The following is a 17,329-nucleotide window of genomic DNA, read 5'->3' on the forward strand; positions in this document are numbered from 1 at the left end:
TTATGGCTACATTGGTTTGAATCTGTAGAATGCCTTACCCATGAGAAGATTGTTCACGTGAGTTAAAAACAAAACCAGCTCCGTGCATCCACATCTCGTCTTCCTTCCTAGTCTCTGCTTTCCTGAGGATCCATTCAGCAAGACCCCTGTCCCCACCTGCCTGCCTCTGATGCCTAATTATCCATGTCACGTCTGGCCAGTGACTGAAGTTATTTCTGTTATGACAAATGGATCTTTAGCATGGACTGTTGCTTTTTTTGTTTGTTAAATAAGTCTTCGGCAATTCCCATCAATGGGTGAGAAAGCATCCAGTGACACAAAATTATTTTAGTTTGCAAAATCGTAACCAAAATCAGACATTTGATTGGAAGTTCAGAAGTTTTAATGCGGCTTTGAAAAATATTTCTGGACAATGTTATCTTTCTCATAATGAAAAAAAGAAATAACATCTGATACGTGGATGGTTTGTTGGGAGCACAGGTATTTTTTGTTTCCATGTCTTAGGTCCTCCAAAAACTCTGCTTTGAGCTTGTTGAGTTCTTCTGCTAGAAGCTTCAAGTTGAAAGGAACCACTTGTTCATCTAGAATGAAAAGATAATCTCAAAATTATTCGTGTACACTAAATCAAGTTGGGCTGTCTCATAACACATCAGGAAATGAATGTGAATACTTCAGACAAACCAGATGATTCTGTTAATAACCACAGTGAGTAGATGTACCAGAGAAACAAAGGTCACATTAATATGACAGCAAACCAGTCTTTTCAATACCTCGCTATGAAATGCATGAGCAGAAAAGAGAAGTCTGAAAAAGATTTTTGCTGTTGACAAGACTACTAACAGGTAGTAAGGCAAAAAAGCAGAACTAGGAAATGACAATTTGGTTTGAAACTGTGATAAATCATCTCTAGAGCAGTTGTCCACTCTATAACTTCCTACAGTGATGAAAATGTTCTGTCCTATTCCACCCAGCAGCCACCAGCCATGTGGGTAATGTGACTGAAACAAGACTCTTTTGTTATTAAACAGCTTTACTGAAATAAAACCAGCATACCATACACTTTATTCATTTAAACTATGATTCAGTATACCTGCAGACATGCGCACTATCCCCACAGTCCATCTGAGACCACCTCATCGTCCCAGAAACCTGCGTCCGTTAGCTCCCACCTCCTACCCCAGCCCCCACCCCACCCCAAATCCCTAAGCAACCACCGATGTACTAATGGGGCTGTAGATTTCCCCCTTCCGGGCACTTCACATGCCAGGACTCAGGCAATGTGGCTTTTTGTGATGGCTTCTTTCACTTTGCCTATTGTGTTCAAGGTTCATCCTGGCTACTAGGAATAATACGGACACAAATATGTGTGTACACGTTTTTATATGAACATACGTTCTCAATTCTCTTGAGCAGATACCTAAGGGTGGGATGGCTGGGTCCCATGGTAACTCCATTTAATCGCTGAAGGAACTGCTCAGCTGTTTGCCAAAGCAGCTGCACCACTTTACCTTCCCATCAGCCGTGGCCGAGGGTCTGCATTTCGCCACCGCGTGGACTTGATTCTGGCTGGCCTAGTGGGTGTGCACTGGCATCTCGTCGTGGCTTTGGCTTGCACTTCCCTGAGGACGACTGATGTCAAGTGTGTTTTCTTATGGTTTGGCCATTTGTGTATCTTCCCTGGAGAAATGTCTCTTCAGACCCCTTGCCCATGTTTAAAATTGGATTGTCTTTATTACTCAGCGGTACGAGTCTCTTATGAGATAAATGATCTCCAAGTATTTCCTCCCGATCTGTGGGTTGTCTTTTCACTTTCTTGATGGTACGACTGAATTTCTAATTTCACTTAAGAATGGATCTAGAAGCTAGTAGCACCTCCCTCACATAAACAAACAAACAAACAAACAGTGTATTTTAATGGGTAGGAAATGAGTCAGGAGGAATTTGGACATAATCCTATTCCCCCTTCTCCCCTTCTCTTCATTTATACAGAAGGCAAGAAAGGCAAATGTTTGAGAAAGAACTCCTGCAACTATTTTTGTTTCTATTCTAATTGTGCCGCCGTTTCTGTTCCAGGCCTCTGGTTTTCAAACTTTGGACTGTAACCTACAAGTGAGGTGCAGGCTCCAAACAGTGTTTTTCTAAAATGAAATCAAACAGAACGTAGTAGAGCTCACGACACACGTGAGGGTTTCGTGAAATGTGTTGCTACGCACGCATGTGTTCGTGTACTGGGCTACACACTAGGGTACGAGATAAAATCTGCTTATGGATCGTGGGTCAAAAAAAAAAGTATGAAAAACACCACATGGTTAGTGTACTGTTTGCTTTTCCAACGTTCCAAGCTTTTGTAAAGGTATGAATAATCAATGCTGGTGACGCGGGGGCATCACGGAGAGCTCACACTGCAGTCAGACCTGACTCTGAACCCAGGATGGCCAAGTGTCCTGTAGCTGTGCAGCCTTGGGCAAGCTACTTGATCCTCCCAGAACCGTCATGTCCCCATCTGTAAAATTACACTCACCTCAGGGGGCTGTAAAGACTGGCAACGCTTAGCATATAAAAGCTCAAGAAATGTTAAGCTAACGTTAGTTTTTAAATCAAAATTTAAGTACAGCCAAGGAGTTCAATAAAAGCTCAAGAAATGTTAAGCTAATGTTAGTTTTTAAATCAAAATTTAAGTATAGCAAGGAGTTGAATATTTAAAACCTGAAGGAGTTACTTTCTGGAACTAGCACATGCTCCATTCAAGTTCAGACTGACACCACACTGAGCTTGCCCATCTGACATGTGGCCCCTGACCACCTCTCCCCGTTCCTTACTTCACCCAACCCAGTGGCCTCTTTTCTGCTCTAGAACATACCAGACAACTTCGCCTCTGGGCTTCTGCATTTGTGTTCACTGCCCGGAATGATCTCCCACCAGATGACTGCGTGTTTGCTCTTTCCGGTCATTCATATCTCGGCTTTACTGTCCTCTCTGAGAAGCTTTCCCGACTCCCCTTTAAAAAGCTCTCCCATCGCTCTACATTGCCTTTCCCTATTTTATTTGTCTTCAGGGCGCCAGCAGATACTCATGTATTTGTCTGTCTGCTCAGTATAACGTTCTGCTCCCTACTGATGCTCCCGTATCTAGAATAAAGCCTAGTACAGAGCAGCCACTCAATAAAAATGTACTGGATGGATGAATACCCTGGTCTAGGGGTAGAGCTTTCAGTTTTTCTATAACCAAGTCGCACACTGAAACTGAAAACATGATGTAAACATCAGGACTGAAAGCTAAGAAACTACCCAAAGGGTCACGGGGACAGGAATAGCAGCAGGGTCGTACCAACTAAACCCCATGCGACCACCCAACATACCTTTCGCTTCCTTCATCGTCTGCGAGACAATCCTTCGGAGCGTCTGGTCAGCCTGATGCAGAACGTTAGTCGAGCAGATAATTCTGTCTGTCTCCTATGTAATACGGACATTGTTACTGGAAGCTTCAGAAAAGAGATGGCCAAAGTGTGACACGTATTTGATAAGACGAAAAGGAAAGTGAAGGTGGCTTTTCTGTTCCAGTTGTCCTTCCCCAGAAGATGGTCCCATCCAGACAGCAGGTGCTGATGAGCGTCTAAAGACGTGCTCTCCAGAAACCACAGCAACACAACTGCTTCCAGAGCCTGGCAGTGTCTCCGCTGCACATATTCCTGTCCCTGCCCGTTTCGAGTTCCCAACAGAATGGCGACGGGCTCCAGCGTTTCTCAGAGTTTGACAACTGGCTCTGAGCTGGCGCGCCACCGCAGCCACGAGTCAGAAGCCGAGCGCTGCTGAGACGCCAAGGCCCTGACAGAGCGTTGTCCACATTTTACTCATAGTTTACACTCAGCTCAAAAAGACCTTCGCTCAGAAAGTGCTGCCTTCCCATGTATACCAAATCTAAGCTGGAAGACTCACCTTTTGTTCCACATTGTCCTCGATATCTTTTACTGGATTTTCCAAAGCAGTGAGCAATAAGTCAGTCAACTTCAGGCTACAAGAGAAGGTGAGATAAAATAAATGCTTGTATCAAACACCTTTCTTTTTTAAAAAAGAACTTGTGTTTATGAATACTAAACTGAATTCTAGAGGAATAAACTTTCTATAACCCAAAGATCCTAAGCCTAAGGGAAAAAACGAAATGATCTGGAAGCTACCTTCTACTTGTAAAATCCAAAAGCAGAAGCTCAAAACAAATCATAAGGCAAAAGAATCCCCTTATTTAAAAAAACCAGTTTCCTAAGACTCAGTTTAATAAGCGTTGAAAAGACATCCTCTTTCCCCCTCATTCAGTGCTAACCTTCAGGCTACTGCAGCTCTGTTTTATTCTCTGAAGAAGGGTGCTCAGTCTGTACTTTCTGGCTTCTGCTTGTTTACTGGATGTAGGTTAGCAGAGTTATTCACTGGTCAAGGGGCCGCAGAGGGTGGAGGCAGAATTCATTCATTCATTTAATGAGATCTTACTGAGTATCTTCTTATATGAAAAATATGCAACCACGTATATGAGACTGTGCTAAGCAGGGGGTACAGCGAAATCCCTACCTTCTCTAAGCCTGGCAATGATTATATTATCTGTCTCAATAATTAGGCAAAAAATTATAATTTCAGACAGTGACGAGTGGAGGAGCAGAGGCAATAAACAAAGTGACGATGTTAAGAGAGTGACTGATTAGCCCAACGGACACGCCGCACACTGGTTACGACGGTCAGGCAAGTCAGTCAGGCATAAATAAGTGTCAGGGGTAGAGGGGCCAGTAAGGACAAAGGCCCTGAGGCAAGAACAAGCTCCTCGTGTTCACGGAACAAAGGCCGGTTTGGGTGAAGAGTGGCAAGGGGGAAAAGTAGGAGGATATGAGGTTGCAAAGTTAACTGGGGTTAGAACATGTCATTTATGGTAAGAAGTTTGAATTCTACTCGGAGTGCAGAATGTGGCACTGAAACAATTCAGGCTAGTGTGAGGGACCTCTCCACCTCAGGATGATCTCTCTCACGCTGAAAAGAGCCAGGTTCTGGGGTGCCTCGTGAGATTGCACTGGGTCCAAACCTTGGGTCTGCCACTTACTACCTGGATGTGTCAGCTTGCTTACCTGGGCCGGTTACTGCATCTATAAAATGGGGATAATTCAATTTATCCTCAAGAGTTGTTTGCGAGGATTGAATGAGATCATACATGGGAAGTGTTCCCAATACAGAGTATCTTCAATAACTGTTGCTCTGAGTAGTAACATTACTAGCAGTAGTGGTGGTTAAATAGCAGTATTTGAGAGCAGCCTGGAAAAGGTACACTTGTCAGATCATCTTTCATCTTCTTTTTTTTTTTTTTTTAAAGATTTTATTTATTTATGTGACAGAGAGACAGCCAGTGAGAGAGGGAACACAAGCAGGGGAGTGGGAGAGGAAGAAGCAGGTTCCCAGCAGAGGAGCCCGATGTGGGACTCGATCCCGGAACACCGGGATCACGCCCTGAGCCGAAGGCAGACGCTTAACGACTGCGCTACCCAGGCGCCCCCATCTTTCATCTTCTAATACAAGGCCACCAGGCTTCAAACAAGCCCTCACTGACGCTGTAACTATTCTGGACATGTGCGAACAGGGGGCCAGGTTCTAAAGACCCAAGACAAGACAGATTATGCTAAGCATTGGCCACAGCATGGGAGAGACTCACACTCCTCCCTGCTTTCAGCAAGAAAAGCACTGGCCCTCACTGGTCTCAAAGCATTGACAACACTCTTATGGGATAGATACCTCGATGCCTCAACCAGCCATTCACATCCAAAGGAAAAAATGTTAACTGAGTAGCAATCAGCTCTGTGGCCACTACCCACCCCCCCAGCTCATGTTCGCTCTCAAATAAATAAAATCTTTAAAAAAATAAAAAATAAAAACTGCCAATCCCCTGTGGACAAGAGTTAGGCAGGGGCTAAGGAAATGCGGGCAATACAGCTCTAGAACTCTGCTGTCTGACCCAACAGCCACCAGCCACAAGAGGCTACTTAAGTTTAAAGCTATTAAAATAAAATTTAAAATTCGGGCCATCAGAGGCACTGGCTACGTTTCAAGAGCTCACCAGTCACATGTGGCCAGCAGCCACCGTCGTGGACAGAACAAATACAGAACGTTTCCATCGCCAGTGAAATTCCCATTAGAAACGTGCTGCTGCAGAGCTCTCAAGACAGAGCTCGCGAGCGGAAGCATTAGCACACGCCTCACGTACACGCAGCGGTGTAACGACCGGGAGGTTTAAGGCAAAGTGCCGAGTCCGCACTTCCACTCTTTTTCTTTCTAGAGCAAAATTACTGGGCAACCTATCTAGACTGTGCTACTTTAATGACAGTTTCAAAGATGTGCCCTATTCTGCATTCCCTGCTCTGAGCTCTCGTGACAACACAGTCTTAACGAGAGTAAGCGTTTGCACACAAACTCGGGTTCACATCTCAGCTGCCCCAAGCTCGAGGACTCTGGGCAAACTAACGTTCTCCCTTAGTTGCCTCTTCTCCATAAAGGGAAGATAACACTCTCTCTCCAAGGCTTGTGTAAGGATTAACCAAGCAGACATGAGTCAGGCAAGGCGCACAGTGCCCAGCTCAGGGAGGCACCAGGGGAAGGTTGGCTTTAAGTGGGATACCTGGCCTCAGAAGAACACGGTGTATTCTGAATTGTGAGGCTGTTGTGTTCCCACGCATTTTTCTCAGGGTTGGGCTTTTCTATCTTTCTTGCCATTAGGTGGATGGTCTCGGCAGGCAGTGCCTGGGGTCTCTGGCCATTCCTCTGTAAACAGGTCTCGAGAGAACAATCTAAAAAGAGCTGGCAAAAACCTAATGAATCTGAAAATAATGTTAAACCACAAAATTACTGGTGCACTGTTTTTTTCCAAAACGTGACATAAACAAATTAGATAAATTATCTGGCTGCAGCAGGAAAAACCATTTGCAATACTGAACATCTAGCTTTGAAAATTAAGTAAATCGATACTAACTTCCCGATCCAATTAAATTCTAAGAACAGTAGTGATTTTGATATGCAAAGAAATGTCTGTGTGTAAGAGATAAATGTTTGAATTACATTTCCGAGCCAGCTGGTAGACTTCGTATCTCATACTTTGATAATAAAAGTTGTCATCTAAAATCAAGAACAAAGGTCTAGAAACAGCAGTCTTCGTTAAGAGGTAGCAAGACTGGGTCTCCAGCGCAGCAGAAGATACCAAATCTTGATCCTTTAAGCAGATTATAAAATGCTCCCACATGGCAGCAGTCCTGTTGGGTGGGGCAGACATCTGACACCCGTTAATGACAGCCATCAAGAAGTATTCTAGGTACTTCAACAGTTCCTGTCGAAGCAATTTCCATTGGGATGGCTACAAAAGACGGAAGAATTATAATTTATGTTAGGCTCTGGCCAGTGGTCATGCTTATTGCCACCCGCCCCATATGAACATTTCAGCTCGCAGTGCGAAACCATCTGGAATTCTCTGCGCACCGCTTGTTCTGTCATGCTTCCATATCTCTGTGTATATGGTTTCCTCTGCCCAGACACTCCTACTCACTGGTGTTAGTCCTCTGAAGTCTCCTCGGACTCAACCACGCAGCAAGCAGCTCAGACCCTCCCTTGCCTACGTACGGGACGTCCTGCTCTGCATAGGGCGGGTCCCCACTCAGGTTTAGGCATTTGTCTGCACATCTCTCTTTCTCTTCTAGATCAATCGTCCACTGTTACCATCCCAGAGAAATGAGGGCCAAACTCAATATCCTGCCGAAATAAAATCATCTGGCTTAGATATAGCTATGCTGGTTTGCCCTTGAAATGAGAAAAGTTGTGGACAGAAAAGATCAGTTGAAAGGTGCCTGGGTCAAGATGAAAAGACTTCAGGCTAACAACAGAGTTGAAATGGGATGGGGAACGATAGAGAAAATAGACTGAAGGGAAGAGAATAAGTAACTTGAGAATACAGGTAATCTTGTGCTGTTCAAGCACTGTGGATGGCAGGGCCCGACTTATGTGATCCAGGCTGGAGAGAAAACACAGGATACAAGAAAAGGATCCCTCTCCTGCCTGTCCATGCCCTGCCACATCACTGAGATTACAGCACGCACAACAAATACACCACGTAAACCTACTAAAAAGGAAACAAGATCACTTCCTAGAAGGTGAGATTTCCTACCCATCGTGACTAGATGAGTCCCATGGCCTTCATCTGTAAGGAGGAGTGGAAAAAATAAAAGTGAGGAAAAAGCCCAGCAAATACAACGATCCCTATCAACAACTTTCAAGTGGTGAAACTATTATCATCCAACTAAATCTAGTGCTACCAGGGACTTGATACTGCATTTACCTCATAATTAAACAATATGAAAGTATATATAATTTTGCTGGAGCGGTCCAAAATGTTTCCATCCAGCCAAAGTACTGTATTTATACATACATATTTACAGAGTGGAATCACATCATATTTGCATGTTATTTAGGTGCATCCATCTGCACCCAATACTGTCGGGTATTAAATGACAAATATATTTAAAATTTTCAGAATCTGTCAAAAAGGATTTGCTCGAGAATGAGATGGGACACATGAATGTACTCTCCCCCCACCATGCCCCAGATCTGTTTTCATATGCTTCTCCAAGGGGATGCACCTCGCTGGGCTGAGTGTGATTTGAAGGCTTAAAGAGAAGTGTGTACTTGGAACATACAAGCTGGTCACTAAACACAAGCCCATTACTTCATTTGATGGTCTTCTAAGAAACAGCCATCTTTTCGTATGCTGGCAAAGGCAGATTTACCCTGAGATGAATGAAGAGTGAGCTTCAGAGGCCAGGCCCTTCATTTGTACAGCCACTTTCTATTGTCATGGGAGGGACCCGAGGAATTTTGTTATTTATAATTCTGTATCCTTTTTCTTAAAAAAAAATTTCTGCAAATTGTATAAATTTAAAGACCCGCAAAGATTCGCCCACGGCTGGATGTTAAACTGACTGTGTTGAAATTTTTAAGAGATTGCGCCCCTTCCTAAGAACAATCTTCCTAAAGGATTTTTCAAGAGCATTCTCGACCAATGGGCGGGGGGTCCATCTCGCACGCTGACAAAACCTAACGCTGTCTTAAGCCTCACTCTATAGAAGATACAATACATACATGCCCCAAATAGACATATAAATCTCTACAACGAATTACTCTAACATGGGGTCAATATATTCTGTTGTTAAGACAACTCCACTTTTCACGAATGCCGGTCTCTCCCCCTCTGCCAAGGACGGACCTCCCATACCAGGTGCAGTCCCGCACCTAGCGGCAGCCCCTCCGTTTCCTTCTACGACCCGGGTTTAGGCCCCGCCCCCTCCGTACTGACCAATGGCCGCGCGCTCGCCTCCTCCAAGAACGCGTCCGGCATGACGTCGTCATAGGTGACGACGCCGACGGCCCAGCCCGGCTCCAGGCGTAGCTGATGGCTGAGGGCCCGGGCGAAGGTCGATTTTCCTGCTCCCGGCAGGCCGCAGAGAAGGCAGAGGCCTATCTCCCGCGGCCCCTCGCTGCACGCTCCTCTGGCGTCCTCGGCGGTCTTCATGGTGTCGCGGGAGACGGAGGGCGGCTGGGAATGTCGTCTCCGGAACAGTCCGCTCAGCGCGCACGCGCACTCCCCTGCGCCGCCTGGGGCCGGGAAGGAGCGGCCGGAGCGTCTTCCAATCCGCACACTGTGCGCGGCCCCGCTGTCTCCGAGATCTCTCCGGGGTCGCCGGAACCGCTGATGCGGAGCTCTTTGTGGGGCGAGGCAAATAGGCTGGAGAGACCACGGCGATGCATTTCCTAACTCCTGGACATTTCCCAAAGGGTCAGAGAGTTGGACTTAAGTGGTCAGATTTATCCTCCCTGCTGGAAACTTGCAAGCCACGGGAAATTGCGCCTCGGTTTCGTTAAGGCGAGATTCTTGGAAAATCCCGGAAGAGACTTTGACCGTCTTCCCCCCGCGGTCGTTGAAAGGTCAACTGCCATTAGAATATAAGGCGAAGTTGGCAGTCCGTCGCCCGGGCTCCGCTGCCCCGCCTAAATGCGACAGGTGGAAGGCAAAGTCAATTATTAGTACTGTGCCCTGAGTTGCAGCAAGTGTGAGAAAGTAAAGGCAGGATAGGAACATCCCTAGACCTCCGTTCCAATGCATTCATGCAGAGGACAGTAGGTATTTTAGTGTTGAGAGAACTACTAAGCTGTGGAGAGGTATAAAATTCCTTGTATGGGGTTGTGATGTAGTGAAGTTGAATTCAGATTCTAACTTTCACCTTATTTTAAAGGGGATTACTTCTTAGTCATAACGTGGTGTGTTCAAAATGTGTGCAAATGAGGTTAGAATCAAAGGGGGGCAAAATGCAATCAGTAACGCCACGTTAAATCGGATATAATTTGACTTCAGAGCATCTACACATATTTTCTCTTGAAGGTGAGCCGTGAGTTAAGCATACTCTTCATTCCATGACATTTGGTCATTGGTCCAGTGCAAGAATGAGCGCCAATGGGGTGGCAAGCCCAAGGTCCCCAGCTGAACGGGAGAATGGGGGTGGTTGCTGAGTCAGAGTGCCCGAAGCTCAGATAGATGGCGTCAGCAACGAAGATCCAGAAATTTGGGCAGAAATCTAGTTTTTATTGAGCCTCAGCAGGTAGCTGCTTGGAAATTAAAAAGCCTTGCTTACTGACAATGAGTGTCTCTACCTCCTTTCCCTCCCAGCTCAGTTGATTTAAGGAAAAAGCTGAGTATACTAAGAACTTTGCGGAGGGAAAGGACCCAAACTTTCATTGCTGTTAGATTCTAGTAGCCATGTTCAGACTGACCTAGTCTTTGGTGTCACTGCAATAGTTACAGGGGGCAACAGATGGGACCAAAACTCAACCCCATCCTCAAGAGACATTTGCGGCCCATTTTACCTCACATACAAACACATAATTTGAAGGCGCACACGCCACTTCTATTTAGGATGTTAAACTTGGTTTAAATCGCTCTTAGATGGGTTGTCACATGGCACCGTAACTAAGTGCAGCCTCCGTTGTCCTCATTCTGTCCCTTCTGATCCTCAGACGCAAGGAGGTTTGTCAGTAACCTTCATGCTGGAGCAGTCACTCTGCTTTGAACTTGGGGTGAAACTGCTTGACAGGCCACGTCTTCCTAGTTCTGTCAGTTCTGCCCTCAGAGCCCCAGGCGTCGCCCAGGACCTCAGCTTGGAATGACTGCTTCGTAAGCTGTAGGAGCAGCTCAGCACCCAATTCCAATTTTTGCCTCAGCTCAACTGTCCCACGTTGGAGGCTGTTCATTTGTTTCTCCTCGTGAGAGCTTTCAGTCCACTTTGATCCGGCTGCCTGCTCCAACTCCGTTAAATGTCCTTAAGGGGACTATATTCACTTGAGAGCAAGGGAGCACAAAGAGCAATGTGTGACACCTCCGGGTTTAAGTTTCCTGATCTGTGTAATGAGTGCAGTCTTCGAAAGGGCACTTAGAAAATCTGAGATTCCACCTTCTGGCCTCCCCAGTGTCTTCAGAAGCAGGGTTCCTTCTCTGGTTAACACTCTTTTCTGCCAACTCAGCACTCAAGTTCTTCAGTTGCTAATAGAAACTAACAATCTAGCTTGCCAAAGCCCATTTTTTCTTAATCACAGCAATGGTAATAAAACCTCCCTCCTCACCTCTTTTGCCAGTATCTTTTTTTCTTCACTAATTCCTAGAGCTAAGCCTTCTGGTAGCCCGTTCTAGTCAGATTTTTAAAAATACCTTGACCTGGGATGCCTGGGTGGCTCAGTCTGTTAAGTATCAGACTCCTGATTTCAGTTCAGGTCATGATCTCGGGTTGTGGGACTGAGTCCCGTCGGGCTCCCTGCTAATTGGGAAGTATGCTTGACAATTCTCTCTCCCCCTCTGCCCGACTTAAACTGGATTTAAGATTTTAACAAATCTTAAAAAAAAATACTTTGACCTGCTTTACCTTAACCCAAACATGGCATTGCAAGCATGGCGTTCACAACCTCTCCAAACTCTCACTTTTAATTACTGAGAAGATTAACTAAGACATGTTATTCCATAACCCAGTAGACATTTAGTAAGTGCTTTTCCCCTCAGCTGCCTCCTCCTCACGGGCCTGTGAAAATGAACTGCCTTTCTTTGCTCTCCACTGAGGTACTTGTTTAAAAAACTGTAAATTTCAGGCCAGTGTAAAAATTGCTAGCTTACTGGCTCCTTTTCTATACTATCAGTATCATTTCCAGTTGAATCATCTTCAAGTCACCAATCTTATCTTCCTATTAAGTTTTTAAAAAACCTAACAAAGGTATACTAAAATGTGAGCCAGATACTGAAATGTTGCCAGATCTTGAACTAATCTTACAATATGTAGTGTTTTTCTGATTTCTCAAAGACCACTCTGCCCCTGGTATTGTGAGGTGAGTAAATGTGGTACTGTGAAAGCGAGTAAATGACCTACTATACTGAAAGTGGGTACTTAGACCCAGAATAATCATTAATCTCATTAACCCTAAGAGCCACAAAGTGGCTGAGGAAAGACCACAGGTACAAGAAGCAGTTCTGCTGGGGCGCCCGGGTGGCACAGTAGTTAAGCGTCTGCCTTCGGCTCAGGGCGTGATCCCGGCGTTATGGGATCGAGCCCCACATCAGGCTCTTCCGCTATGAGCCTGCTTCTTCCGCTATGAGCCTGCTTCTTCCGCTATGAGCCTGCTTCTTCCTCTCCCACTCCCCCTGCTTGTGTTCCCTCTCTCGCTGGCTGTCTCTATCTCTGTTAAATAAATAAATAAAATCTTCAAAAAAAAAAAAAAAGAAGCAGTTCTGCTAAGATAAAGGAGGGTCTGGGGCAGTCTCTGATTCATAGTAACAATGATGGAACAGATTTCAATGTCTTGGTTTCTTAAGCTTTCAAAACAACTCTCTTGGAAGAAAACAATTCCAACAAGCTTTCTCACTATTTCCTTACTTCCTACAATTGTTGTATGTTTTAAATGGTTATAAAGATGTTTAAAACAAACTCCTCAGCAGTCTAATAAATGAGCTATATTTTAACACTGTGAAAATTACTCAATATTTGGTACTTGTGTACCAGATACTGTGTTAAATGCTGGGTATCCACACGTAAATAAAGACATCTCCTGCTGTTAAAAGTTTACTTGAGGAAAGTGAGAAAGGTAAAATGTCCACAGCATTTGGAGATAAATGTAACTATCAATTAAGAAAATTTACATTGGCTGTTCATGTTATATCATATAAAAGTACAGCTATCAAAGGTAAAACTGGTATAAATTTTATAGTTTCCCCTTATCCTGAAATCCAATATTATAACACATCCCTGGAGGAACATTAATAAACATATCTCAAAATTCTGTGATTTTGCATAAAGATGGGTACTTTTTATTGGAAGAACACAATATTCAAAATGAGTTATGAGCATATTAGGTAGAATTTTTGATGAGTTACTTCTTCAGAACGTGCAAGTATCACCAAAACAACAAAAATAACAAAATACATCTTACAGGTCCATTTGGCTTGGATGCTACTTTCCTTCACTACAAATTTACCCAAAGAAGAGATGGTTCACCCAGAAGTCACCACCGAGTTCCCAAGAATGTGGGATAAAACAATCCCATGAAATAGGTCCATGATGAAAGATCATTTTCAGCCAGGTATTCTGAAGCTGGAGTAGATTTTTCCATAGATACCATGTTACTCACGCTGGTCACCTTTTTACTGATTCATTCACATTAGTGTACATTACTGTAGATCCAAGCAGACCAAGTTGTTAATTTTTTTTAAATTATGAAGATAAAACATACAAACAAAATCTCTTTGCAGTTTCCAATAATTTAAGGGAATAAAGGGGTCTTAAAATGAAAGTGTTTAAGAATCTGTTGTAAGGCACACACAGCAACAAGACAGTTATGTGATTCCTACCTACCTCATCCCTAATACCTCTATTTGTATTTTTAAAGAAATCTCTTCCCTTAGTTTTATTTTTAAATTATTCTCTTTAAAAAGACTCTAGGGTAGTGATGGTGGGCAGAGGTAGGGAAGCAAGAAAAGCATGTAACAAACAATAGCATGGGGTTCTTTTTTAAAGCCATGCACACAGGGGCACCTGGGTGGCTCAGTCAGTTAAGCACCCAACTCTTGACTTCGGCTCAAGTCATGATCTCAGAGTCGTGGGATCGATGCCTGCTGATCACGGAGCCTGCTTGTCCCTCTCCCTCTGCTCCCCTCCATTCCCACCCCAGGCTCATGCTCTCTCTCTCTAAAATAAGTATATAAAATCCTTAAAAAAAAAACAAAAAACCTTTACAACTCTACCTACTTAGAATTTAAATGCTGTTACTAATGGAAGATTAATTCTTGACATATAACTCATGACCACACTGTATTGGGGTCCCCAAGACTACCCTCAGGTTCAGGGATTTCCTAGGAGGACTCAGAAAAGCTGTTATATTCATGGTTATGAGATATAACCATGTCTTGTTGCTGTGTGTGCCTTTTAACAAGTGCTTAATCATGAAAGGATGCAGATTAAAACTAGAAAAGCAGAGGCACATAGGGCAGAACCAGGGGAGACCAGGTGCAAGGTTCCAGTTGTCTTCTCCCAGTGGAGTTGTAATGACAGCACTTAACTCTCCCAGCAATGACGTGCGACAACGTGTGCGAGTACTGCCAACCAGGGACGCTCCTCCGAGTCTTGGTATCCGAGGTTTTTATTGGGGGTCAGTCATGTAGGCACAGTGCACCCATGTGCTGACGTTACTCAGTATTCAATCCTTTCAGAAGTCAAACTCATCGAATGTGACTCTTCATCATAAATCCTATTGTTTAGCATGACCTAGAGATGATGGCGCCCAAAGGCCCTCATTAAAAGACAATTTTATCAAGAAGGATATTCCCACAGCTTAGAGGGTACTTCCAGGAACTGGGCAAGTGCCAGGTATTTTTTGGGAATGTGCAAATTTCAAATACGTTAACCCTTTTACTGGACAAAACAACTTCAGAAGAAGATGTCACATAGTTGATGTCATGGATGTGGGCATGGATTCAGCTCTAGATCAAGCGCTTCCCCATCATTTCCACGTTTCCTCAGAACGCCTGATGCCAGGCTGTACTGAAAACTGTAGAGTACAGCAGTGTTCTCACCAGAATAGAGATTATAAATGAGATGGGGCAGGGAGCACCTATAAATGAGGGTTGGGGAGAAAGGGTAGGAAAGTCACTCTTTCTTTCCCATTCCTTCCCTAATTACAGGCCCAACTAGAGGCAGCATGAGAAAAAGGAATTCCTGTCAACTATGGGGACTTACAAGAGCCAGAAGCAGAAAGGAGGAGAAGAGATACAACCCAAGTGGTACCTGCTGGGAGGAAAGTTAAGTTCCTATAACCACCTCGATGGGGAGGATACTCCAGGTTCCTCATCCTCCACCATCCCCCAGGTGCCTGTCTGATCATCCTGGTGTCTCATCATCAAAAATTGTTAGGCTGGTTTAGCCAGAACTCCCCTGCAAACCGTCCCCTGACCCCTGATGATTTCTCTTAGTAATTTTCCACCAGAGACTCCCCTCCCTGCTCCTTGGGCATACATTCCCGCTTGTCCACACTACATTCAGAATGGAGCCTGGTTCTATATGGACCTCTTTCTCCTATTGCAATAGTCCTGAATAAAATCTGTTTTTATCATCCAGTTCTGGTTTTATCTTGACTGACTTAAAGAGGGCAAGTATAGTACAGAGGAATTAGTTTGACTCTATAGGAAAGGGGATATCAGCTTGGTTTTGAATGATAAACGGGATATTCCCTACCAACCCAAAAAAGGGGCATTCCACGTAGAGGGGAAAATATGCCCAGGAGGGGAGGCAGTATATGGGAAGAGGCAGGCAAGAGTCACAGTACAAAGGGCTTTGTATGTCATGCTAAGCAGTAAAGGTGACGATGACATCAAACACTAGAAGGAGCAGAGGGCAGTGCAGAAGATGGAATGGAGGTTATGACAATGAAAGCTTAGGACAGTAAAGAAATTCTGGGAATTGTTCAGATGAAAGCTAGTGCTTGAAAACAGAAGACCCAGAAATGAAAAAAATGAGAAAGGCTTCCTTTAAGAAAACCAAGACCTGATGATTTATTGAATGCATGGGAGTGAAAGAAGGGTAAACCATAGCAGTCTTTACTTTTTTGACTCCTGGTCATTCAGCCTATTTAAGGAAGTCAAAATCCAGCTGGTAACACTGATCTCCCTCCTTAAATTGAAGATTGGTGTTTTTGAAGAAAAGTGTATTTTCCTTTGGCCTCCCCAAAATGTTAACATGAATGAAAATTTATGACCACAGGAAGCAAGATATATAGAATAGAAACACTGATGTAGACGACCTAGGATGAATCAGGAACACTGAAAATCTTCGTAAAAGTCCTAGGACCTTGACATTTAAGGACTCTGGAACTTATCTGTGATCCAGTTTCCTTTTTTCTTTCAAAAGATAAAAAACTCATCTGTATGAGCCTTTCCAGGAAAAGGATGGGTGGAGGTGGTGCGGAAGCACCAGTTATCTTCCTATCCCGAGGGGCAACTAGAAAGTTCCACCCGCTCCACTTTTCGGGACCCAAACGTTAAAAGTCCTTCAAGTCCCAGCTCACAGGCTGCTCCATCAGAGACCCGAGGCCCCGCTCCTGCTCGCTCCTGACAGGGCCAGGGGTGCGGGCCACGGCTGCGGCGGCCGCCCCTGGGGCCCCGTCTCCCCCTCACCTCCCCTCCAGCGCCAAGGCCGCCGTCGCCGTCCCGCCCTGGCGCCAGCGGGTCACTGACACGGCCACGGCCGGCCCGCACCGCGGCCCCACTGTGACTCGGGGACAACGTGCAAACCTCCGCCTGCTACAGCCAAGCTGCCGGCAGCCACGCAAACACGCTCGGCTGCTGTGGGCGGGAAAGCCGCGGCGTCCACTGCAGACACGGCGACGGTCGGCAGCTGGTCTTCGGGGCGCGTGCAGCCACCGCACCACTCCTACCTGACCACGGACTCTCCTCATTGGACCGATCCTCCCGGCCCGCCCGGCAACCGTCGTCTACAGCGCCGGCTAGGTCCGCGGGCCCACGTGCAAAAACCGCCCTGTTCCCGCGCGCCCGCGCCGCGCCTGCGCACAGTTCCAGCGGTGGGCCCAGCTGCCGTCGGGGCGCACGCTCCGCCCCCGAGTTCTTTCCCCCGCAGGTTTGGAAGCGCCTTGCTGCAGCCGGCTGGCGCGCGCATGCGTGTCTCCGGTACCTGGTTTTCTTCCCACTGGACAAGGAGCGGCGGGTCTTGCGTTTTTGAAGCCTG

At 45.4% G+C, this 17,329-nt stretch overlaps 1 protein-coding gene across 2 annotated transcripts; it reads right to left on the reverse strand.

The window, feature by feature from the left end:
* Positions 1–359: 359 nt before the first annotated feature.
* PSTK (phosphoseryl-tRNA kinase) lies at positions 360–17,291 on the reverse strand. 2 transcript variants are annotated; one of them, XM_045815744.2, is made up of 6 exons: positions 17,022–17,291; positions 7,080–7,371; positions 6,643–6,841; positions 3,936–4,011; positions 3,359–3,452; positions 360–581 (listed from the first exon to the last, which is right to left on the reverse strand). In XM_045815744.2, the coding sequence occupies exons 1-6, from the start codon at positions 17,040–17,042 to the stop codon at positions 382–384; spliced, it is 882 nt and encodes a 293-aa protein (XP_045671700.1). In that variant the 5' UTR covers positions 17,043–17,291; the 3' UTR covers positions 360–381. The 2 variants fall into 2 exon arrangements, with proteins under 2 accessions (XP_045671700.1, XP_045671699.1); XM_045815743.2 differs by lacking the exon at positions 17,022–17,291 and adding an exon at positions 9,361–10,711.
* Positions 17,292–17,329: the final 38 nt, after the last annotated feature.

This window comes from Ursus americanus, chromosome 6 (genome assembly GCF_024610735.1).
Source record: "Ursus americanus isolate L20-20 chromosome 6, mUrsAme1.1.p, whole genome shotgun sequence".
NCBI lineage: Eukaryota > Metazoa > Chordata > Mammalia > Carnivora > Ursidae > Ursus > Ursus americanus.